Source organism: Monodon monoceros, unplaced genomic scaffold, assembly GCF_005190385.1.
Source record: "Monodon monoceros isolate NGI ecotype Baffin Bay Population unplaced genomic scaffold, NGI_Narwhal_1 Super_Scaffold_19, whole genome shotgun sequence".
Classification (NCBI taxonomy): Eukaryota; Metazoa; Chordata; class Mammalia; order Artiodactyla; family Monodontidae; genus Monodon; species Monodon monoceros.
Genome location: NW_021703775.1, coordinates 57,218,904 through 57,246,100, shown reverse-complemented (window position 1 = coordinate 57,246,100; position 27,197 = coordinate 57,218,904). Strand labels below are relative to the sequence as shown.

The window sequence follows — 27,197 nt, the reverse complement described above, 5'->3', positions numbered from 1 at the left end:
TGGCCACTGAGCCTGCGCGTCCGAAGCCTGTGCTCCGCAACGGGAGAGGCCATGGCGGTGAGAGGCCCACGTACCGCAAAAAAAAAAAAAAAATGAGGTACAAATTAAGATGTTGCCAGATGAGCAAAAGCTGAGGGTGTTCACTACCATCAGACCTGCCCTACAAGAAGTGCTAAAGATAGTCCTTCAAGCTGAAATGAAAGGACACTAAACAGCAACTCAAAGTCATATGATGAAATAAAGGTCTCTAGTAAAGGTAAATACACTGGCAAATATAAAAACGAGTATTACTGTATATTTGGTTTCTAACTTTGCTGTATTTCCTATAGGATTTCAAAGACAAATGCATAAAAAATAACTATGAGTCCATGATACTGGATACACAATGTATAAAGATGTAATTTGTGGCGACAGCAACATAAGGGGGTAAGACTGAGCTGTATGTTACTGAAGTTAAGTTCACATCAATGCAAACTAAACTGTTATAAATTTAGGACATTAAACGTAATTCACCACAAAGAAAATATCTAAAAAATACACACAAGCAATGTCCCTGGTGGTCCAGTAGTTAAGACTCTGCCAGGTTCTATCTCTGGTCAGGGAACTAGATCCCCCATGCCATAACTAAGAACCAACATGCCACAACTAAAGATCCCGCATGCCGTAACTACGACTCAGAGCGGCCAAATAAATAAATATTTTTTAAAAATACACACAAAAGGAAATAAGAATGGTTCACTACAATAAACTAATTAGAAAAAAAAAAAGAAGGCAGTATGTAATGGAAGAAGCGAGCCACAAAAAAGGTATAAAATTGCACAACAAAAAAGCAAAATGATGGCAGAGGTCCTTCCTTATCAGCCATTAACTTTAAATTTAATTGGGTTAAACTTTCCAATCAAAGCCAGAGATTGGCAGGATGGATTAAAAAACATGATCCAACTATATGCTGCCTATAGAGACTCACTTTATACACAAAAGTATAAATAGTTTCAAAGTGAGAGGATGGAAAAAGACATTCCATGAAAACAGAAAACAAAAGAGTATTAGTGTGGTTATTCTAATATCAGACGAAATAGGCATTAGATCAAAAACTGTTACAAGAGACAAAGAAGGACATTTTATTTTGAAAAAAGGGTCAATTCATCAAGAAGATAAAACAATCGTAAACATATATGTTAACATATACACACCACTATATATAAAATAGATAACCAACAAGTACCTACTGTATAGCACCCAGAACTACAGTCAATATCTTGTAACAACCTATAAGGGAAAAGAATCTGAAAAAGAATACATACACACACACACACACACACACAACTGAACCACTGTGCTGTACACCTGAAACTAACACGACATTATAAATCAACTATACTTCAATAAAATCTTTTAAAAACAAATAAACATATACGCACAAACAACAGACCCCCAAAAGATATGAAGTAAACATTGACCAAATTGAAGAGAGAAATATTAGTTCAATACACCAATTTCAATAACAGAACATCTAGATAGAAGGTCAATAAGGAAGTAGAGGACTTGAACACTATAATCCTAACAGACATATAGAGAACACTTTACCCAGCAACAGTAGAATACACATTCTTCTCAGGTACGTATGAAACATTCTCCAGGATAAGCCATATGTTAGGCCACAAAACAAAGACTCAATAAATTTAAAAAGACTGAAATCAGACAGAACCTTTTCTGACTAAGAATAAAGATAGAAATCAACAACTGCGGGAAAACTGGAAAACTCACAAATATGTAGAAGTTAAACAACACATTCTTAAACATCCAAAGGTTCAAAGAAGAAATCCTAAGGGAAATTAGAAAATACTTAGGGAAAACACAACATACCAAAACTTAAAGGATACAGCAAAAGCAGCACTTGGATGGATTTATGACTATAAATGTCTACGTTAAGAAAGAAAAAAGATATCAACAACCTAACTTTACATATCGGGGTACTAGAAAAGAAATTAAACTCAAAGCTAGGAAATAATAAAAATTAGAGATAAATGAAACAGAGAACAGAAAAACAACAGACAGAATCAATGAAACCAAAAGCTGCTTCTTTGAAAAAAACCAGCAAAATTGACAAACCTTTTATAGACCATCTAAGAAAAAGAAAAGACAAAAATAACTAAAATCAGAAATGAAAGTGGGGAAATTATTACCACTGCCCTCACAGAAATAAAACAGATTGTAAGAAAATACTATGAACAATTACACACTGAAAAACTAGATAATATAGAATAAATGGACAAATTCCTAGAAATACACAAATTAACCTAAACTGACTCAAGAAGAAATTTAAAATCTCAACATATAACAAGAAATCAGTAATCAAAACCTGACTCAGTAATCAAAACCTTCCAACAAGGAAAGATGCAGGACCAGACAGCAGCACTGGTGAATTTTACCCAACATGTGAAGAATTCCAAAAAAACAGAAGAAGAAGGAACAGTTCTTAACTCATTCTGTGAAGCCAGCATTACCTTAATACTAAAGGCAGATAAAGACATCATGAGAAAATTACAGACCGATATGCTTTATGAGTATAGATGCAAAAATTCTTAACAGAATACTAGCAAATTGAATCCAACAGCATATTAAAACAGCACCTTGACCAACTGGGATTTATCCCAAGAATGCAGAAGCAATTCAACATTTAAAAAAAAATCAATATAATAGACATTAATAGGATAAAGGAAAACACACATGATCACTCAATTAAGTCAGAAAAGGCATTTGACAAAACCCAACATCCTTTCATGATAAAAACACTCCTAAAACTAGAAATAGATGGGAACTTCCTCAACATGACAAAGGGCATCTATGAAAAACCCACAGCTAAACTGAAAGCTTTCACCCCAAGATCAGGAATAAGACTAGGATGCCCACTTTTCCACTGCTATTCAAAACTGTACTAGATGTTCTAGCCAGAGCAATCAAACAAGAAAAAGAAATAAAAGGCATCCAAATGGAAAGGAAGAAGTAAAACTATTTTTATTTGCAGATGACATCATCCTATATGTAGAAAAGTCCCGAAGAATCCATAAGAAAGTTACCAGAGCTAGTAAATTAATTTAGCAAAGTTGCAGAACAAAAATCAACACACAAAAAGCTGTTGTGTTTTACACCTACAAGGTAAAATCTGAAAAGGAAATTAGGAGTGCAATTCCATTTAGCAACTAAAAGAATAGCATCTAAAAGAATAAAATATCTAGGAATGATTTACCCAAAGAGGTGGAAGTATCTTACCCTGAAAACTACAATATATTGCTGAAGAAAATTAAAGAAGACCTAAATAAATGGAGAGACATCCTGTGTTCATGGGTAGGAAGACTTTATATTAAGATGCCAATACTAACCAAAATAATCGACAGATTCAATGCAACTTCTATCAAACTCCAATAGCCTTTTTTGCAGAAATGGAAATGCCAATTCTCAAATTCATATGGAATTGCTGAATAGCCAAAACAATCATAAAAAGGAAAAACGAAGTTGTAGGACTCCACTTCTTAATTTCAAAACTTACTATGCTATGCTACAGTAAACAAAACAGTGTGGTACTGCCATAAAGATAGACTCATAGACCAATGCAATAGAATAGAGAGTCCAGAAATAAATCTATACATCTACGGTCAATTGATTTTTGACAATGATGCCAAGTCTATTCAGTGGGGAAAGATCAATCTCTTCCACAAATGGTGTTGGAACAACCAGATTTCTATATGCAAAAGGATGAATTCATTTCCACATCTGTGGAAATGAATTTTCCACAGATTTCCACATGTATTCGGTGTGAGTTCCACCTAACTCACACCAAATACAAAATTTAACCCCAAAAGGATCAATGACCTAAATATAAGAGCTAAAACGTAAATTTCTTAGAAGAAAACTTAGGGGTAAATCTTCATGATCTTGGATTTTGCAATGGATTCTCAGATATGACACCAAAAGCACAAACAATGAAAGAAAAAATAGATAAACTGAATTTCATCAAAATTTAAAACTTTTGTGCAAAGGACATTATCAAGAAACTGAAAAGACAGCTTTTTGGTTGTGTTTTAATGGGAGAAAATATTTACAAATCATATAGCCGATAAGGGTCTAATATCAAGAATATACAATGATGTCCCAACATTTAACAACAAAAACACAAACAACCTAATTTTTAAACTGGGCAATGGACTTGAACAGACATTTCTCCATGGAAGATATACAAACAGCCGTTAAGAACATGAAAAGATGCTCAACATTATTAGTCATTAGGGAAATACAAACCCAAACACAATGAGGTATCATTTCACATCGACTAGGATGGCAATTAAAAACAAAAAAAAAAACAGAAAATAACATATAAGTGAAGACGTGGAGAAACTGGAACCTTTGTACATTGCTGGTAGGAATGTAAAATCATGTGACTGCTGTGGAAAGCAGTATGACAGTGCCTCAAAAAGTTAAACATAGCATTACCAAGTGACCCAGCAATTCCACTTCCAGGTATATACCCAAAAGAATTGAAAACGGGAACTCAAACAAATACTTGTACACCAATGTTCACTGTAGCATTACTCACAATAGCCAAAAGGTAGAAACAACCCAAGTGTCCATGAACAGAGGAATGAATAAACAAAATGTGGTATACACACGCAATGAAATATTATTCAGCCTTAAAAAGGAATTAAATTCTGATACAATATGGATGAGACATTATGCTAACTAAAATAAATCATACACAAAAGGACAAATATTGTATGATTCCACTTACATGAAATATCTGGAATAGGCAAATTCATAAAATCAGAAAGTAGATTAGAGGTTACCAGGGGCTGGGGGAGGGGGAAGTTAGGAGTTATTGCTTAATATGTACAGAGTTTCTGTTTGAGGTGATGAAAAGTTTTGGAAATAGATAGTGGTGATGGTTGCACAACCTTATGCATGCAGTTTTTGGCACTGAATTTACACTTAGAAATGGTTAAAATGATTAATTTTGTTATATATATATATGTTTTTTTACAATAAATAAGAGAAAAAGTTATTAAACATATGGACAGAAATCAGAATCCTATCAAAGTCCTTAAACAAAACAGCTGTGAATGCAATTATCAGTAAGTGCATTCCATTACAAACTACTGAGCCATACACAGAAATCAATTTACCTGCAAATGGATTGTAAGTAAAATAGAAAATGGGACTTGTCTATATAGAAAGGGAAAAGTTTGTTTCAGGAATTATAAAAGAATAACTGGAATTTAAGTTAGCTTATTACAAAAAGTCTCTAATTTAAAACTCAACTTTTTTTTAATTCCAAGGCTTATTTATTATCTATTTTTTTAATTTTTATTTTTAACCCTGAACCAAACTTTCTGTACACTAGGATTGGAGTGTTTTAACATATATGGGAAGATTACAGATTTTCCTTTTACCACCATATACAAGTTTCATAAAAGCAACAATTATGTTTCATTTTTTAATTGTCCATAATGTTTGCCATACAATAAATACTCAACAAATTTGGTGAATAAAACCAAACCAGTCAAAATCAGCAGGAAAATTTTGAAAACTCTTTTCAAAATCATCTTCCCATTACAATTTTAAAATACCTACTTTAAAAATAATATGAGTAGTTCAGGGTCCATAAAACCAAAACTTTAAATTACTTCTTTTCTCCAGTGTATGCTCCCTTCCCCAACTCCAATGGGAGATTTCCAGAATCTGACTTTATGAGTAATTTCTTTTACTGATTTGTGTTTGTCTGCCTGAGGCAGCTCAGTCTAGAAAGGAAAGTCAACAAGCACTCATCTTCATAACTGGACGGCTGGACTACTCAAGGTACTGCTGAAGTGCCTGAAGTGCTCCTGGCTCACTAGTTCATACAGTAATAATACAGGTATCGTTTGCATTGTTTCCTTTCATCTTTACTGCTTTGTTTGTGGTTTGGTACATTAAAGGTTTAATTATGAAATAAACTTGAATATGAAACGCAAACTTTATTTGATAACTACTAAAGCAAACTGTGTACTATTAATATCAATGACAATTAAGTTTTGACTTTTAGAACTCATCCTAAGGTATTTTTTTCTTAAAGCATAAGGGGTTTGGGGGGAACAAATTACCACTTTAACTGAGGGAATACTGTAATTAAATTCTCCCAAATCAGGCAATTTATAGCCACAGACATGACCCTGGCTGGCTATGAGAATGAGCCTCTCAGATCTCTGACTCCAGGGGAAATACTTGACTGTGGGCCCCAGCTGCTGCACTCTGAAATCCATCACTGTGCATGGAGGCCACACTTCTCAACTGGCTGCTGCCAGGCAAACAGCACCATAGGCATACTAAGGCAGCCCTAGTCCTGGGAGATGAGGAATTTTTGTGATAGGCAACTTTGGCTCAAGGACTTCTGAGGTCTTGGTGAACTTCCTTAGAACTACGACACTTTCACCCAGACTTCCTTCCTTACCTCTCTCCTTCACTTGGAGTCAGACTTACATCAGTCTGACAACTCTCCTTGCCTCTGTCCTCATTTTCTCTCACAAGCACTTCTCCTAATAAATTTCTTGCATGCTTAATCCCATCTTGGCATCTGCTTCTCCCTTGCAGCATTAGACTGTTTTTTTCTATTTTGCCATTTCAAATGAATTATTTGTTTCCCTATTTGCTAAAATAGGATACACCAAACATGACAATTCCAATGCCTTTTGACTGGTAAAGATCTCAACTAACTCCTTAGTAAGTATATTCTTGAGGGGACAAGATCAGAACTTCATACAATTCAACATATGTACTGAGCACCTGCTATACATGAGAAATATGCTAAGCATTACAGGGAATACAAAGGTGAGCAGGATCCTATCGTGCTCTCAAATAGCTCCCAATATAGTGGAGGAGAGAAGCCACAGATACAAACAAACTTTAAAGGGCAGATTATCATTAAGTACTAAAATTGAAGTATAAAGTACTAAAGAAATTAAGAGATTCATTCTATTTAGGGGATGGAATTTGTAGTAGAAAGCCTTTGTAGAGATGGTATTTGAAATGTACACTGAAAGACATCATCAGGGCCTTCAGGTTGTACCTGCCTGTAATTAATAAGGACAATCCAACAAAGATCCCTTCCATGCTTGCACGCTTGACTACCCACAATGTGTAAATTCCTCCTATCACAATTCTCTCACAACTTCTCATTCCCAGAGCACTGATGGTTTCCTAGTTCCCCTCCAAAGGTGTTCCTCTCCCAGTATCCCCCCTTTCATCACCATTACCACTTAGACTCCTATGCCAGAATCCTGGGAATCAGCTTTGACTCCTCTCACTACCCTGTCATTCAACTACCAATCTACCTCTAAATCTAAACTCTGTCCACTACTTCCCTGGTGGTGCAGTGGTTAAGAATCCACCTGCCAGTGCAGGGGACACAGGTTCGAGCCCTGGTCGGGGAAGATCCCACAGTCCGCAGAGCAACTAAGCCCGTGAGCCACAACTACTGAGCCTGCGCTCTAGAGCCCGCAAACCACAACTACTGAAGCCCGTGAGCCTAGAGTCCGCGCTCCGCAACAAGAGAAGCCACCGCAATGAGAAGCCCGTGCACTGCAACGAAGAATAGCCCCCGCTCGCCACAACTAAAGAAAGCCCACGCGCAGCAACGAAGACCCAATGCAGCCAAAAATAAATAAATAAAAATAAAAGATGTCCACTTTTCTTTATCCCCACAGCTACTGCCCTAGTCAAGACCACCATCATCCCTTCCATGAATTGCTGCAAAAGTCCCCTAACCTACCTTCCTGCCTACAGTTCTGCTGCCATTTAATCCAGGCTCCACAGAGCAGCCAGTGATCCTTCAAAATTCATATCTAATTATCAATATCCTGCTTAAAACCTTTCAGTGGTTCCTCACTGCTCACAAGATAAAATGAAACAATTTGGTTCACAAGACCTGGCCCCACGCTCCAGACTCCAGCTACTCAGAATTCCTAAGATGCTGAGCTCCTCTTGGACTCCAAAGACTCTTTGGACCACAAACCCTTGGAACACACTTCCTCCTCATCCTCACCTGGCTAACTCCGACTTCCACTAAAATGTCACTTCCTTCACTCCCAAATATAAACATACAAGGATAGTCTCCTAGCTTCCTATTGCCATCCCAAGACCATTACTTCTCAGCCCCTTCCTTTATGGTCTATGCTGTCTTTTCATTAACTACCACCTTTAAAATTATTACTTTTTTATACAGCAGAATCCTTTTGTCAAATGCAATTCTACACAGAGCCCCAATATGTAGAAGAGTTAAGCTTCTCAGCCTAACTCAAGGAGTTTCAAAACCCTCTTCATTCAGCCTCCTTCCCTCCTAAGACACTGCTTCCCTAAAACCTAAGGTGCAGGACAATTAGAACACCATTGTCTGTATTATACTGCCTACTCAAAGGAAGAAACACAGTACAGTGGAAAGAGTTGTCTCTGAAGCTAAACAGACATAAGTTCAAACCTTGATTCTACTCATTAGTCACAAGATCTTGAGCAATTTGCCTGAGGATCCATTTCCTCATCTGTAAAACTCAGCTGTAAAAATCACCACCTTGAGAAGTCAATGGGTAGAACAGAGATAAGTATGTGAAGTACCAAGCACAGTGCCTAGAATACTGACACAAAACAGGAAATCAATAAAATACTACCTGCTATGGCTTATCCAGGAAATGTAGGTTAACATTCAAAATCAATTAATATGATTTACCATAATACTGACAGAATAAAGGAGAAAAACCTTATGATTATTTTAAGAGACACAGAAAAATCATTTGACAAACTTCAATATCCATTTGTGATTTTAGAAAACCCCAAAACTCTCAGAAAACTACAAGTGGAAGGGGAAATCCTGAATCTGATAAAGAGCATCAATGAAAACTAACATCATCCTTAATGGTGAATTAAGACATGCTTTTCCCTTAAGAATGAGAACAAGGCAGGATGAGCACTCTCCCTACTTTGATTCAACACTGTAATGGAAGTCCTAGTCAGTAAAATAAGAAAAAAAAATAAATATAAGACTTTATTTGCATATGACATAATTATGTAGAAAATTCTATAAAATCTACAAAACAACTACGAGCAAGGTCAAAGGATACAAATCAATATACAAAAGTTAGCTACATGCTTTTGTTTTTTATTCAGATATATCATCTTTATTAAACAACTTTTTTGAGTTTCATAATGCCTTTCTTTTTCATGCATTTTCGGCACACTGAAGGACTCGACGCATATTTAAGGACTTCCAAATGATAACAATATAAAATTTCTGAAATTCCCTCTCTCTTTCCCCTTAGAAGTCTCTCTCCTTCATCTCCCATTTGGACTAAATTCTCTCTAGGCCTGGGAACATGTGTTACCCTGCAACTTCTCTTTATTGCTCTCCAAATTTTCACCTATTGTTTATATACTTGTAGCAAACAACTGGAAAATAAAATTTTAAAACAATTTATAATAGCATCAAAAAGCAAAATATTTCAGATTAAACATAACCAAAGACATGTAAGACTTCTACACTTAAAGTGTTTCTGAGAGAAATTTAAATAGTACCTGGCAAATTAAAAGTCTAAATAAATGGAGACCTATACTACATTCACGAATCCAAAGATTTGCTATTGTTAAGATGTCAATCCTCCCTAGTTATCTACAGATTCAATGCAATTACAATTAAAATCTCACCAAGATTTTTTGGTAGAAATTGACAGAATGGTTCAAAATTTATATTGAAATGCAAAACCTAGAAACAATAAAATAATATTTTAAAAGAAGGAGGACTTACACTACCTAACTTTAAGACTTACTATAAATCTACAGTAATCAACAGTGTGGTATTCGGGTAAAGATAAACAAAACATCAATGGAATAGAATGGAGAGTCTAAAAATATATATATATTTTATATATATATTACATATTTAAATATACATTTACATTAATATATAATATATATTCATTAATTTTCACAAAAACAACAACAGGGAAAGGAAAGTCTCTTTGACAAATAGTTCTAAAATAACTAGATACAAGCATAAAAAAATGAATCTCAATTCTTACCTCATATCATACACAATTAATTTGAAATGGACCACAGATTATGTAAAAGCTAAAACTATAAAGCTTTTAGAAAATAGCATTAGGACCATGTCTTCATGACTTGGTGGCAGGCAAGGGGTTCTGGGACAGGGCACAATAACCTTAAAAGAAAAAAAACCTGATAAATTTGACTCCATCAATATTAAAAACTCGGGTTCATCAAAAAACACCATTAGGAAAATGAATAGACAAGCCACGGGCTAGAAGAAAATATTCATGAAACATATATCTGATAAAGGACAGTTAACCAGGATATACAAAGAACTCCCACAACTCAATACTGTAAAGAAAAACAGCTCAATTTTTTAAATGGGCAGCAGATTTACACAGACACTGCCCAAAAGAAGATATACAAATAACCTACAAGAACAAGAAAGAGTGCTCAATATCATTAGTCATCAGGATATAGCAAATTAAAACCACAATGAGGGCTTCCCTGGTGGCGCAGTGGTTGAGAATCTGCCTGCTGATGCAGGGGACACGGGTTCGTCTCCCGGTCCGGGAAGATCCCACATGCCGCGGAGCGGCTAGGCCCGTGAGCCACAACTACTGAGCCTGCGCGTCTGGAGCCTGTGCTCCGTCCGCAACGGGAGAGGCCACAACAGTGAGAGGCCCGCGTACCGCAAAAAAAAAAAAAACAACACAATGAGATACCACTACACAACCACCACAACGACTACAATTAAAGACTAATAACACTGAGTACTGGCAAGGATGTAGAGCAACTGGAACTCTCATACATTGTTGGTGGGAACATAAAATGGTACAACCACTTTGAGAAAAGGTCTGGAGTTTCTTATAAAACTAGCGGACACTTACTCTATGAGCCATTTCTCCTGATATTTACCCTAGAGAAATGAAAACATTTCTACAACACAACCTGTATAAGAACATTCATGGCAGCTTTATTCATAATGGCCCCAAACTGGAAACGTCCCTGGTATACATCCACTTGATAAACTTTTGACATGTTCATATGATAGAAAAAAGGAATGAATTCTTCATAAACACAATCTCAAAAGCCTTTCCAAAAATATATACTGTACAATTCTATTTATATGATATCCTAGAACAGATAATATTAACCTATGGTAGGATGATAGAAGATCAGAAGAGCAGTTGCTTCTGGAGGTTGGGGGCAGGAACTGACTGAGAAGGCACATGAGGGATCTTCGATATCTTGGTAGAGGCTTAGGTTGTACTGATTTGCCAAAATTCATTAAATGGTACAATTAACATTTGTGTATTCCATTATACGTAAATTTTACCTAAAAAACAAAAAGCACTGCAAACAAATACTGAACTCTAAGTTAATGACATACATGCTGAAGTATTTAGGGGTAAAGTGTACCGATGTCCACAACTTACTTTGAAATCCGTCAAAACGTAAGTTGTATTGGTGGATGAATAGAAAGATGGATAGGCATGTGATAAAGCGAACAGTAAAATGTAAATTATAAAATCCAGGTGTAAACTGTAAAATAATTCCTTACCTGCTCCCATTACCCTTTTCTAACTCATTGAGATTTCTAATCCATGGAGCTCTCATTTACACCTCCATTATGTCTCTTATAGCTTCACTTCCAATCATCTGAAATATCTCTATTCTCTTCGTCTCTACTGCAGCCACCTGCAACCAACTACCATTCTCTACCCATTTACCTAAACTGATGAGTGCTGCCCGAGGAAAATCTCACAACCACTAGACCAATGAATGCTACTCCAAATTTATAACTTCCACACTCAGCACTGCTGAGCAATTCCTTTCTAATTCACTGGTTGGCTCCTTCTCCAGACTCCACAGCAGCAATTCCAAAACTGGATTATGCTTCTTAAACTCCTTACTCATTTCTCTTTCCTCACTCTATGTAAAGGATCTTGCCTTTCATTCCATCATGAACATAGTGGCTACCGAGCATGAACTACCTGCTCCCCAACCTACAAACCCATTTTATCTCACCTCCTCCCACCTCAGAAGAAAGGATGTCATCACTCCTGCCAGAGGTAGCGGATCATCATCAATACTGCTTAAAAATGCAGACTCTGCAACCAAGTTATACTTTCCAAACCTCAGTTTTCTCTCTTATAAAATAGAGACAATAACAGTATACTGTGAGAATAAGAGAACACATGCAAGGCACTTAAAATAGTACCTGGCAAATAATTCAAGGCAAATCCCACTGCTGTGTTCCTGAGCTCATCTTGTTCAGTATCTTCACTAGCATTCTCTATCAGCTCCTTCCCCAAAGCCTCCTAACATAAACAAGTTTCCATCACCTTCAAATAAAAAACAAGTGTCTTCCCCAAATTGAACCCCCTTCTTGTCACAGAAGTATCTCTTTTCCCTTCATTTCCAAGCTTCTAGGGGGAAAAAAAAATCTGAAGAAATTCATCTGTTCTTGCTATTCTTTTTCCATGCTCTTCCATCTTCTATTCTCACACCGAAACTGCTTGGACGTAAGTGACCCCTAAGCTGTCAAATCTAACTAACATTTTTCAGGCCCCTTATTTGACTTTTCTATAGCCTGATACAGTTAATGACACTTTTCTTGAAACGCCTTCCATTCTCAGCTTCTCAGACACTAGGGTCCCATTCTTTCTACCTGACTCTTTCCTTCTTTATCTCCTTTACTCATGCCTTTCCCTCTGCTCTTCCCCTACACCCTATTGTCCATTCTATTTCCCCAGTTCTGATGCCAGCCTTATTTCATTCTTATCTCTAATCATTTTCAGTGGGTGGCCTCACCTACTTTAACACCTTCTTTGAGGTACAATTAACATACAATGAATTGCAGATATCTGAGCTGTAAAATCCGTTAAATTTTAATATATGTATACTCTCCTGAAACTACTGGTACAATCAAGACAAATGAACATAAAAGCCTCCCCCCAAAATAACTACTGACTTGCTTTTCATCACTGTGGATGCATTTTCTAGAAATTCATAGTATAAACTGTGGTGTTTTTTGAGGGGGCAGGGGGCAGTTTCTTCGGCTTCTTTCATTCAGATTATTTTGAGATTCAGCAATGTTGTCTTGTATATCAATAGTTCATTCCTTTTTACTGCCGAGAAGTATTCCAATGTGTGACTATATCACAATTTGTTTATTAATTCACCTGCTGATGGACATTTGGGTTGTTTCCAATTATCTGCTGAACAGAACTGCCATGAACATTCATGTGTAAGTCTTTCATAGGATATAAGCTTTGTCTATTCTCATGGCTCTACTCACACACCTGCAAGTCCCAAATCTGTTTCACCAGATACCAACCAGTTGTCAGTTTGACAAGTCCACCTGGATAACCCAAAATGACTTTTAAATCAACAAGTTCAAAACTCATCTTATAATGCCACTCTTTCCACCCCAGCAGGTTCTCCTCCTACATTCTCTATCCTGACTAAAGGCACTCAAACCAGAAACTTAAGAATCCTCCTACTCTTACCATTTCCCCCAATCAATCAGTGAGTTACTAGATCCTGTCAATTCTGCATTTTAAACATCTCTCAAGTAAAATCCATCTCCACACTTCCATCTTAATTCAAATGCATATCATCTCTTGGCTGGACTATTAACCCTAGCCTTCTTCTAACTTTTCTCCTTACCTTGGGTCTCATTATTCTCCAATCCATTTTCTATTCTATGGCCAAAGTGGATTTTCTAAAATTGAAATTTTATGTTACTGCCCTATTTAAAATTCCTCAATGCCATCTATCCCCTCAAGATAAAATTCATACTCCTTAGCTTAACATACAAAAAATTCTCTATAAATCAGTTTCCTCTCCAAACTCATCTTCTGCCACTTCCCATCATGTTCGAACTTAGTCATTTCTGGATGATGTCAATTACCTTTTAATCCTTAGTGCTGAGAGCAATACTTGGTCTGCAGTAGGCACAATATGCTTATGCAATAGATAAGGTAGGACTTAGACTAACAGATATATTGAGACCTTCTGGGGATTTTCAGGAAAAGTAGTAGTCCAGTCTGGCTGAAGCATAAAGTATATGAAAGACTATGGTAAGCAATCCATTCAGAAAAGCAGGATGAAGCCAGACCACAGATCACCATCAAGTTTATTCCAAAGAATATACACTTCATTCTATGCCCTCAAAAGACATCAACGGTTCTGAACAAGAGTGTGACACATTCAGAAGTGTCCCATAACTTCTGAAATTTGAAAAATAGATAAAGGAGAGATGAGGGGCAGTGAACTCAGTAAAGAGGCTACAGCAGTAGTCTGGGAAAGGGGACTCAAGAGCAGTGGGAGTAGAGGGAATAGATTAAAAGAACATGTCAAGGGGAATGAAGCTACAGGCTCTGACTGGGTGTGGGCAGTAATAAGTCATCAGAGATGACTCCAAAGTTTTGAACCAGCCAAATAAAATAATACAGCTAATAAATCAAGAAGAATTCTTTTTTAATAGGTGAAAGGGAGGGAGCTGATCGTTTTGTTTGGGTTTTCCCTACCCTTTCATTCAAATTTAAGTGCCAACCAGGCGTCAGGCACTGTATACATGGAGGATAAAACGAGGGTAAAATATCATCCCTGTTCCCAAAGACCATCCAATCTAGTTGGGGTGGGGAACTTAAACAGGAAAAAAATAGGAACTTAAAATTAATTGTTAAGTGCTAGGCTAGGGTGCTAAAAGAATATTTAGATTGAAAGAAAGACTATCCAACTCAGGCCTGAGGATCTGAGAAAAGATCTGAGGTCTAGAGAGTCCAGAGGATGAGTGGTGTTAGGCCAGGCAAAAGGCCGTCCAGGTGAAGAAAACCTGGATGTTCAAAGAGCCTCAGGTTAGATAACACAAGCTGATGCATCTGCAAACAGTACAATAAGTCGAAAAGAAGATATGGAGATATCCACAGGAAATGTCTAACAAGCAGATGAAAATGCAGGTTTTGAGCTACCAAATATATTTTCAACCTGTCTTTGGTGGCTTAAAATCATCTTTAGTGCATATTTTATATAAGAATTGGGAGAATCTCACACATCAGCGAGACTGTGTACACTTCCACCTTCTCCCATCACTTCTACTGTCAAGCAAGGGTATCTCTGCTTAAAGTCAAACCGGGTTTATATAAATAAGCAAAGAGGAGTGGGGACTGTGGAAAATCTTAGACAGATGCCTTGTCTAAAGAGGGCAGCCATTTACTCAGCTCCAGCAGCTTACTGCCTTGCTTGAATGCTGGCCCAATGTGGAGAGATCTTCCTATTCTCCAAGAAAAGCTCAAAATTCAGATTTTATGTAATATCTCCCACTTGAAAATACTGCCATGTGATTACATTAAAAATAAAACAACACTATGCCAGCCAAAACAAATGCTTTTGTGGACAGATTTCAGCATGGGCCACCAGTGTGGCAGAGTTAGACCTGGTCTGCTAAATCCTCCAGTGCTCTTTTCACTACCTCATAGGAGCCTCAACTGACAGGGTTTCATGGTGACTCCCATGGGATAGGAGCTGCTTGCTTCCAAGCAAAACAGCCCCAAACTGATAGTGCTTTATTAGTTCTTTTATATATTGTCAATAATTTTTGTCTCTTCCCCACCCTGGTCAGGATACCTGCCTCTAGCATCACTGAGACTTCCTACTCCCCTTCTATTACAACCTAAGATGGCAAGCTTGCAGGTAAAGCAAAAGTAAACAGAGAGCCTGACAGGATTTCTAATGAATAAAGCAGGTAAGGCATATGGCAAAGATTTGGTTTTCTTAGAAAACAATTATCACAGAGATATCTGTGACTAGTCAGATACCTGAGCAAAAAAGTCAGTAACTTATATTTGAAATATATGAGCAATTTCTACTAACAAGCCAAATAGATTCCATTGTGAGCTACCAAGAGGGGGAGAGGGAGAACATCGCAAAAGGGAAAGTAAAAGTTGCTGTCCTTTGAGAAATATCAGATACCTCTTAAAACACAGTTTTTTAAAGTATAAATGTTTAAAAGAAAAGGTACACTATAATCTCAACTCTCAGTGAGGAATAAAAATATTTTAAAATCAGATAACATGAAACATTCTTCGAGCAACAAGAAATGGGGATTTAGAAACACTATTAAAAGAGTAAAGCTATCCCTGTATTTATAAGAGGTAAAAGGAAAACAATATAATCTGATAGTTTTTAATATTCATTCAGAGATCAGTTGCTGATGTTTTAGTGTATTATTAAGTCACAACGTTGCTTCAGAAGCTCTGAAAATGTAACAACACTTCCTAATCATACTAAAACGTGTGAAAGTACAGATCACGGGGTATATAACTTTAGATAACAATGTGGCAAACTCGAAGAAACACAGAAATGTTAAAATTTCTAATCAACAAACCGAATGACAGTACCAAGATTTTGAGAGAGAAAGAGAGACAAGGGGGGGGCGGGGAGGGAGAGAAAAAGAGAGAGAAAGAAAGGGAAGGGAAGGAAGGAAAGCAAGGAAGGAAGGCCAGTGGCATGTGCACCCGCCCCTGTGAATCGGAGGAGTCGGGGAATTCAGGGGAATGAACAGTGATTACAGAGGGCGAGCAAAGCAGGCCCTGTTCCTCCTGGCAGGCGAGCTCTGCAATTACTTAGAGCAAGCATTATGGCCAGAGCATTCTGGAGCCCACTTGGACGAGCAGACTGGACACCTAAAACCGGAGGCTGACAGCAGCTCGGGGAGAGGACCGAGAAGGCGGAAAAGTGGCCTACTTTAACCTCCACTGAAAACGGAGGCTCCTCCAACTCTCGTCTCTGAACCAGGGGCAGGGGCAGTAAGCTCTCAGCGGTTGGATTCTTCGGACAAACTCTCCCAGGCTCCCTGCGGCCTTCCCACACACCACACCAGGTTAATGTCAACACGGAGAGCCAGCGGGTGTGAGGGAACCTCTCGGTGTGCGCCGTCCTTTCTGGGAGGCGGTGAGACCGGGAAGAAAGACGGCTCCGCGCGCGCCCCGCCTCCCAGCCCTTCCCCAGCCCCGGCCCGGCGCCCTCGCAGGGGCTGCAGCCGGGAAGCGCGCTCCTCACCTTTTTCAGCGCAGGCACCAGCAGCCCCCGCCACTTGGGCGCGTTCTCCTCGCTGAAAAACTCGTACGGCAGCTGCTGCGCCTGCATGGTGCCCCCGGGGCGCCTCCGGGTTGGGAGAGGGGCGGCGGCGGCCGGGCCGGGGAGCCGCGAGACGGCGAGCTCTTAGCGCGGAACAGGGCCGCGGCCCCACCGGACGGCCCGGCCCCCTCGGGGCGCCGAGCGGCCGGGCTAGCCCCGGAGAGGGAGCTGGGTGGCGAAGCCTGCGCCCGGCCACCCACCCGACACGGACACCAGCCGCGAAGAGCGAACGCAGCCCGGAGGCGGCGGCGGTGGCATCCCGCACCACCGCCCCGGGGCCGGGCCCCCACTCCTCCCCGGCCCGCTGGCGCCGCCCCGGGTTGCCCTCCGCCGCGGTCGCCGCCCGCCCGCCCGCCGGGACTGCGCTCCCGGGCCCGGCCTGGCCCCGCGGCGGAGCCGGCGGCTGGGGGAGGGCGTGTGGACCGACACTCCGGCCGCGGTGCCCGCGCGGCAGGGACCCCGAAACGCGAGCGACCCGGGGCGGGGCGGAGCTGGGCGCGGGGTGTAGCGGGGGAGGGGAAAGGCCCGAGGTCGTTGTTGGGGAATCCGGCTGCCTGAGGTGCCGCCGCGGCCGCCGCCGACGCCGGTGTAGCGCTAGAGCTTCCTACTAGCGAACTGAACCTGCCTGCTACTGAGCATGCGTCGCCGGGCAGGGCCGGTTCGCTCCGGGTTTTCCGGCTCCCCAGCCAAGGAGGAGGGAAGCGCGAGAGAGCGAGGGAGGGCTCCCCGCCGGGCTGTGGCTGCGCCCCCGAGGGCTGCAGGGGGAGGAGCGACAGGGCCCCGAGCGGTCGAACCCCTGGCCGAGTGGGGCCTGCGGGGTGGGGTGCGAGCTACGGTGAAGCGGCCCCCATTGTGTGGTTGGGCCGAGAAGGATACCACCCCTCTCTCGGAGTCCCTGGGCCTTTCGTTTCGGAAAGGGGTGTGTGTCTGTGTACTTTGTTCCCGAGCGTGAAGATAAGGACTGCCCAGAGCATGCAATGTATAGTAAACAGGCTGGACAAAAGATAGGTGCCTTTCTCACGAAACCTACGGCATAATAGAAGTGATCGCAATGTCTCCAAACGGTCTTTCCACATCACCAAGAATAAAATGTGTACGTGTAATGTTGATTTTGTGTGTGTTTTTAAATGCAATATGTTCATCTTTGAAACCCGTTTCAAATATGAACTCCAATAACCACTTACCTCCAGTGGAAATTGACACCTCTCCTGCAGATCCCAGGAACACTTTACTCAGTCCCCTCTCCGGGCATTTACCTTAACATGTTTTGTATCTCTACAAGGCTCTTTCAACTAGATAACAAACTCCTGGAAGGTAGATCTTTTCCACCAGGGTTAGGGGCTCTACACAGAATAGGCACTTAGTGAATGTTTGTGGAATGCTAAAGGAGCATTATCTGTAAATTGTTCCTGCATCCCAGGGATGCAGGTGTTTGCTTTTAACAGTAGCACTGGGTGGCTGGCGCCTCATGGTTTACCATTACCACTTTTTGAGCATAATCTCATTTAATCCTCGGAGCAATCCTATTGTTTTTACATCACAGTTTAAAGAACCAGCCTGAGTTGAAATTGATACTGTACCCTGCTATTTCAGAGAACAATAACCAGAACACATAGATGAGAAATGTTTAAGCAGCGGTTCTTAATCTCTACGGGAACCTCTTTAAGAATCTCATAAAAGTCTTGGTTCCTTTCCTTTAAAGATGTACACATGTGATTTACATTTAAAAGTTCTCCACACTTTCAAAGTGTTCAGAATGACATTTTGAAAATCATCCATAAATCCTCTGGGTAAAAAGAGGTAAAGTAACCATAGCTTGAGAGGGGTTGGGGGCAGGAGAAGGGGTCTCAGAGGAAAATATGACAGCCATTTTCAAATCTCTAAAGTAATGATATGAAAAAAATATATATGTGATAGGGTTTTGTGTGATTCTAAACGATTGAATTAAGATCAAGCCTCTGCCCCAAATTATTCCTGGGCTTCCTACCGCTCTTAGAATACTTTTCAAACTTCCTACCATGACCCACAAAACATGCATCTGGCTACTGTTTACATTCTCAACTTTTTCTCACCATTCTCAACGTTGGCTCACCACATTCCAGTCACACTGGCCTTCTGTCTATTCCTAGAAAACACCATCCTCTTTCCTGCCTCAAGGGCTTTGCTCTTCTCTCAGCCTGTAACTCATTCTGCTCCTGTTCACTTGAATGGTTATAAACGTCACCGCCTCCAAGAGGCCTTCGGTGATCACGCTAAGTAGTTTCCACCTATACTTTTCTCCCATAAGCTTTGGCTTCTTTCTTCGCAAGCATAAATCACGGCCTTTAATTATTTTTCGTTGTTGGTCTCCCCCACCCCCCGCCGCTCCCACCATCTGGAATGTAAACTCCAAGATCAACAATCTTATGTGTTCACTCTAGCTCATCATTTTATCCCCAGGAACTACAGCACTTGGCACATAGTAGGTTCTCAATAAATACTGTTGAAGGTATAAAAGTTGAATGGCGGAAACTTTCAGGAAGACTACGTAATCAGAGTTGTCCTAAGAAACGGGTGATCTTCTGGAGTGTGCAAGTAAAAACCGTACATTCGCTCTCTCGGGACGACGGGGAGGGTTAAGAGGTGGGACTTGATGACCTCCAAGGTCCCCTTCAACTCCGAGTCTCTGATTTGACTGCAGAGGTAAACAAGCCCTAGAAACATGTATTAAAGCCCGGCTGGGCATGCTTAGCGGCCGGGGTAGGTTTTCACTAGTATGGACGTTTTAGCTGCAGACTGACAGCAAGCAGCTGGAGGGAAACCGCAGAGAAGAGACTCGGCTCTTCGCAGCTGAGAGACCTAAGGGGAGTGGTGTTGGGTTCGGCGTCGCTAAGGTCAGGGAGCAATCGAGTCCCTCTACATCGTTCGCTTGTATCTCTTGAGCCAAATCAAAATCTATGGGCGTGCTGCGAGAGAAGACGACCGTGGCGACTCAGAAACTTGCTAGTGGAGACATGAAAGCCCCATGAGCCCGTCAGCTGCAACCGCTGATTGTGGCGCCGCGGCGCAGGCGCAGAGGTTCTTTTCGCGCCCCACCTTCGACTCTAAAGAGCCAGGAGCCTGAGCGGACGTGACGCACGGGGGCGCGTCCAGGCAGGCTAGCCGAGTTCTGAGCGCGTCGAGTCAGAACACGGGCAGCGGGAAAGGAGGCGGGAGGACTTTTGGGCTGGCGGCGCGCCCCCTGCAGGTGGGAGTGCAGCACTAAGCGCTTTGCCTCGCGTCGCAACCGGACGCAGTAACAGGGTTCCCTGCCTGGGTGCAGCCGCAACGATCTTCCTGAAGCAAACTTCAGATGCAGTTACTCTCCCGTTCGAGTCTCCACTGTCATACCAGAATAAAGTCCAAAGTCCTTAGCTTTGTATTCATGGCCTTGCACAATGGGGCCACTACTTATCTTTCCAGCTATATCACTCACTCAAAATGAACTACTATTGCCTCCTATAAACCCATTATTTCTGTCTCTTGTTTCTTGCCTATTCTGTTCCATCTGCCTAGAATGCCCTTCATCATCTTCCTCCAATCCCACCACAGCTTCACCCCACCTCCCATATACACGCTCACCGTGAAACTCTTATCCACGCTGTCGCCGCCAGCACATATGCCGCCTTCTTTCTGAAGTCTTTTTCAGCCCGCATTTAGGATTCCTCCCCTTAAACTTTAGAGTCCAATAGGCATAAGAAACAGCGGTTTCAGCCATCAATAAAGTTAAGGTCTTCTCTGCCAGCAGCATATCCTCTCAATGCTTCCCCTCACCCTGTCTTTCTTCCCAATCCCCACTTTCAATTCCATTTCTCCAATTATGTCCCCAGAAAAATACACCAGAGAAAGCAGTGGCTGATAAAACCACTGGATAGCCATCCTTTATCACCTTTAGTTAATACTTTGATCCTCCCTTCTCTCTCTCTCTCTCTCTCTCTCTCTCTCGGGCAAAGATGGTGGGGAGCAAGGTAGGTACAATTAGAAGACATGATCAAAAGCTCTCCAAGATATTTAGGACTATTCCTGGAATTTTTTTTTTTCAGGATCCCGTCAGAGTCCAGTTTTTGGCAAAAGTCTTTTTCCAGTTGATTCAAGTGGTAATGGCTCCTCAAACTGATTGCACCCCAATCCAATTCAACTTTCATTGAATTCCCAAGTTTGTCATGGAACTTGATAAACTGGTTCTAAAATGTATATGGAATTAAAAAAAAAAAGTTCTTCTGTTAAAGAGCAAGGTAGGGGAACTTGACTTACCAGATATGAAGACATTACACAGCTAGAGTAATTAAAACAACGTGGTATCAGAAAAGGAACAGACAAACATACCAGTGGACCCATCTCATTGCGGTGGCTTCTCTTGTTGTGGAGGACCAAATACACAGAAACAATTCATGACACAGCAAGCATTGCAGATGAGTGAGGAAAGGGTATAGTGCTCAATAAATGAAATATGCACAGTTGATAAATACATACAGAAAAGTGAAATTACATCCCTAACTCACACCTGACACAAAACAACCGCATGTGGATAAAAGACTTAAGTGTAAAAAACAAAATTATAAAATTGTGAAAGGAAAATAAAGAATATCTTTATGAAGCTTCCCTGGTGGCACAGTGGTTGAGAGTCTGCCTGCCAATGCAGGGGACACGGGTTCGTGCCCCGGTCCGGGAAGATCCCACATGCCGCGGAGTGGCTGGGCCCGTGAGCCATGGCCGCTGAGCCTGCGCGTCCGGAGCCTGTGCTCCGCAATGGGAGAGGCCACAGCAGTGAGAGGCCCGCGTACCGCAAAAGAAAAAAAAGAAAAAAGGAAGAAAAAAAGAGAATATCTTTATGAGCTCAAAGTAGGAAAAGATTTCTCAAATAATACACAAAAAAACACAAACCATAAAGGGAAAGATTGATAAATTTGATTTTATTAAAACTAAGAACCTCTGTAAATCAAAATAAGGCATACAAAAAGTGAAAGCACAAGCCATTAAGTAGGAGAAAGTAGTTGCAGCTCAACCAAAAAAGAATTAGTATCCAGGACAAGTGGTTTACTTTTTTTTTTTTTAATTAATTAATTATTTATTTATTTTTGGCTGCATTGGGTCTTCGTTGCTGCACACAGGCTTTCTCTAGTTGCGGCGAGCGGGGGCTACTCTTTGTTCCTGTGCAGGGGCTTCTAATTGCGGTGGCTTCTCTTGTTGCGGAGCACAGGCTCTAGGCACACGGGCTTCAGTAGTTGTGGCATGCAGGCTCAGTAGTTGTGTCTCACAAGCTCTAGAGGACAGGCTCAATAGTTGTGGCGCTCGGGCTTAGTTGCTCCACGGCATGTGGGATGGGATCTTCCTGGACCAGGGCTACGAACCCATGTCCCCTGCATTGGCAGGTGGATTCTTAACCACTGTGCCACCAAGGAAGTTCCCAGGTGGTTTACTTTAAAGGAGATAATGACGGTTAGATGTTCACCTCACTAGTAATCAGGGAAAAGCAAGTTAAAAACACAATGAGATATTATTTATTGCCCATTGAATTAGCAAAAACTTAGAAGTTGAACAATGCTAAGCTTTGGCAAGGATGTAAAGCTATTAAAATTCTCATCCACTGCCATGGGAATATAAATGATTAAAACCACTTTAGATAACTATTTCTTTTCTTGAAATATGAATATGGGCATGTCCTATACAAACTGGCATAGATGTATTCCCATAGCATATATATCCCAAAGAAGATTCCTCACTGCATTGTTTGTTATAGCATAAATAGTAGAATGGGTAAATAAATTATGGAATACTATAGAGCAGCAAAAATGAATGAATCACAGTTTATGTTTACGTTCCCCCCAAAATTCATATGTTGAATCCCAATCTCCAGTGTGAAGGTATGTGGAGATTGGGTTTTGGGGAAGTGGTAAGGACATGCAGGTGGAGCCCTCATGAATGAGGTTAGTACCAATATTAAAGAGACTGCAGAGAGAGCCTCTCCCCTTCCACCATGTAAGGACAAGAGAGAAGACTGTTATCTATGAACCAGGAAGTAGGTTTTCACCAGACACTGAATCTGAAGGTGTCTTGATCTTGGACTTCCCAGCCTCAAAAACTGTGAAAAATAAATTTCTATAGTTTATAAGGTACTCAGTCTATGGTATTTTGTTATAACAGCCCAAAAGACCTAAGATACACATCAACATAGGTAAACCCTTTAAAAATAACACTGATAATATATAAATGTGCCTGTGAACCTCCAAAGGAAGAAAGAGAAAACAAACAAAAAAACCACTAAGCAAGACACACAGGAAACTACACACTATATGATTCACTATATAAGGTGCAAAAAAAAAAAAAAATTAGAACTGAGTTGTATGTTATTTATTGTGATACCCAACCTCTAAGATGGCCCTATGAGCCTTACTTCCTGGTATTCCTTCCCCAGTATAGATAACACTCCCATGTTGAATAGACAATCCTAGGCAATACTCACCTGCAAAAATAGGATTTTGCAGAAGTTATGTATGTGGCTTCTGAGCCTAAGTCTTAAAAGACATGGTCACTTTACTGTCTCTCTCTCTCATCTCTCGTTCTGGGAGAAATCACTGCCATTTTCTGAGGACACCCAAGCAACCCTCTAGGGGAAGCCCTCACTGACAGTCTTGGAAATAGATCCCTCAGCTCCAGTAAAGGCTTCAGATAATTGAAATCTGGTTAATATTTTGACTGCAACTTTTTTAGGGATTCTGAGCCAGAAGTACTCAGATGATCCATTTCAAAATCTTTAACTCTCAGAAACTATGAGATAATAAATGTGTGTTGTTTTAAGCCCCTAAGTTTTGGGGTAATGGGTTATGCAACATTAGAAAACTAATATTTTTACGGATACATACATAAGCAGTCAAATTATAACAAAACATTAAAATAATACTGAATTCATAATGGTGGTTGTGAAGGTTGTATGCATATGGAGAGATCTTTAAGATATATTGTAAATTGTAGGAAAAAAATAGTGTAGAAAGTGTTCGCAACTGGGGAGGTTTTATACAAGGTTCTAATGAGATACTGGTAATGGTCTATTACTAACCTGAGTAGTAGGTACACAACTGTTCATCTTAGTATTTTAAAATTTAAACACATACACTCTTTGTTGTATGCATAATATGTTACAAACACACACTACACACAGAGGAGGGGGGTGATGGCTACAATGGGCCAATAGAGAGAGAGCACAGTGGCTTCATAGCCAATTCTGAACTGACTGTGACAATCTCAGTAATGCACTTAAGAAATAAAATCTACCTGCTCTTAATTATAGATCAGAGTTGGAAGAGGCTAGAAGTAGACACAAGTAGGCAGTAGTTTAAAGACAAATCACATGAAGCATCTGTACTGACTGCCAGTTTCTCTTTTCTCCTCCTCTCCGCAGCAGCAAAAGGCTAACATCTCCAAAGATTCTCAGTCTCAGATACTAAGGGTTGGAAAGGCAACTGAAGAGTGAGAATAAGGGCTACATTTTGGTTTCAACTCAGGTCAACCAACTCAAGTCCTTTATTGCTCTTTGTTGCCTTAAGCAAGTTACTTAATATCTATTAAAACAACTTGTATAATGTGAGTCCAGAGGAAGTAACCTCATCAGGTAAGCACCCACTGTATAAGGAGTTCAATATCTGAATATGAGTAACCATGGTATGTAATTCAAAGATATTCAAAGGTTAATTTTAAAAAATAACTTGGCATTTAAAAATTCAAATAAGTAATACATCCACGTGATTCATGAAGTGTCTTTTTCACCCTGCCCATCAGCTATAGTGCTTCCCTCCAATTCCCTAGCAGGTAACCATTTTTTGTTAGTTTCTTATATATTCCTCCAGAGTTTGTTGCTGCAAACACAAATATAATATTTTAACAGAAAAGTTTCAAAAACAGGACAGAGGGACTTCCCTGGTGGCACAGTGGTTAGAAATCCCCCTGCCAATGCAGGGGACATGGGTTCGAGCCCTGGTCCGGGAATATCCCACATGACACGGAGCAACTAAACCCGTGCACCACAACTACTGAGCCCGCGCTCCACAACTACTGAAGCCCACACGCCTAGAGCCCGTGCTCCACAATAAGAGAAGCCACCGCAAGGAAAAGCCCGTGCACCACACTGAACAGTAGCCCCCACTTGCCGCAACTAGAGAAAGCCCACGCGCAGCAACGAAGACCCAACACAGCCAAAAATAAATAAATAAATTTATTTAAAAAAAAAAAAGGACAAAGTTTCCCATATAACTTTCATGCAGACTTACCAATTTTTAATATTTTACCCCATTTGCTATATCATTTCCTCTCTGTCTCTGTCTCTATCTCTGTCCTTGTCTCTTCATGCATGCATACATACATACGCACATACATATATACACACGCACATACATATATACACACATACATAAATGTGTGTGTCTAATATTTCTTCAGAATCATTTGAGACCAATTTGCACACATCATCCCCCTCTACCCCAAGCATTTCAGTGAGTCAGTGTGCATTTCCTAAAAACAAGGGCTTATATTTACCTAACTGGAATACAATTATTAAATTCAGAAAGCTAACATGGATACAATACTATCGTCCGATCTACAGACCTTATTGAAATCTCACTAATTGTCCCTACAATGTTCTTTACGGAGATTGTTTTTTCTGGTCTAGGATCCAGTGCAGGATCATATACTGCATTTAGTTTTTGTGTCTCTTTAGTTTCCTCTAATCTGGAACAGTTCCTCAGACTTTCTTCGTCTTTCATGGTATTGCCATTTCTTAAGATGACAGGCCATTTTTTCTTATAATGTCCCTCAATTTGGGTTTGTCTGAAATTCTCCAATGATAAGATTCAGGTTTTGGTATGTTGGATACGAATAGCAAATGTATGGTATCCTGAGTGCATCACATCACGGGGGACATGATGACAGTTTATCCCGTCAGTAGTGATGCTAATTTTGATTACTTGGTTAAGGTGGAGTCAACCAAGTTTCTCCAATATAAAGTTATTTTCACTCTTCGTAATAGTACTAACTTGTACAAACATGTTATTTTTAAAAACAGCTTTATTGAGATATAATTCACATACTATACAATTCACAATTGAAAGCATTCAAATCGATGCTTTTTTTATATATACACAAATTTATTCAGCCATTACCACAATCAATTCTGGAATATTTTTATCACCTCAAGAGAAACTTCATATCCACTAGCAGTCATTCCCCATTTCTCTCCAAACTCCCACAGCTCCAGGCAACCAATAATCTACTTTCAGCCTCCATAGACTTGCCCATTCCATAGAGTTCAAATAAATGTAATCATACAAAGTGTGGTCTTTTGCGATTGGCTTCTTTTACTTAGCATAATATCAAGGTTCCTTCATGTTACAGCATATATCAGTATTTCATTTCTTTTTAGTATTGAATAACATTCCATGGTATGGCTATACCACATTTTATTTATCCATTCATCAGTTGATGTACATTTGGGTTATTTCCCCTTTTGGCTATACTTTTTAGTTATACTATACTTTTTGGTTGTAATGTTATTACAAACATTCGTGTACAAGTTTTTGTACAAACATATGTTTTCATTTCTCCTGGGTTTGTATCTAGGAATAGAATTGCTGGGGCATATGGTACCCCTATGTTTAATCTTTTGAAGAACTGCCAGACTGTTTTTCAAAGTGGTTACATCATTTTACATTTCAACCAGTAATGTATGAAGATTACAATTTCTCCATATCCTCACCAGCACCTTATTATTGTATATCTTTTTTACTCTAAGCATCCTAGTAGATATGAAGTGGTATGTCATTTTTCTTTTGATTTCCATTTCCCTGATGGCTAATGATGTTGAGTATCTTTTCATGTACTTATTCACCTTTTGTATACCTTCTTTGGAGAGATGTCTATTCAGAGCCGCTGCTTATTCTTTAATTGGATTATTTGTCTTTTTTTTTTTTTGAGTTGTG

The 27,197-nt window shown here is 40.1% G+C and overlaps 1 protein-coding gene across 2 annotated transcripts in view; it reads right to left on the bottom strand.

Annotated features, from left to right (window-relative positions):
* Positions 1–17,447, bottom strand: part of SOS1 (SOS Ras/Rac guanine nucleotide exchange factor 1) — a 150,921-nt gene extending 133,474 nt beyond the window's left edge. For both annotated transcript variants that reach the window (XM_029231478.1, XM_029231479.1), the window contains exon 1: positions 17,134–17,447. In XM_029231478.1, the coding sequence (XP_029087311.1) occupies positions 17,134–17,220 (87 nt within the window). In that variant the 5' untranslated portion in view covers positions 17,221–17,447. The remainder of the gene's footprint in view (positions 1–17,133) is intronic.
* Between the last annotated feature and the right edge of the window lie 9,750 nt (positions 17,448–27,197).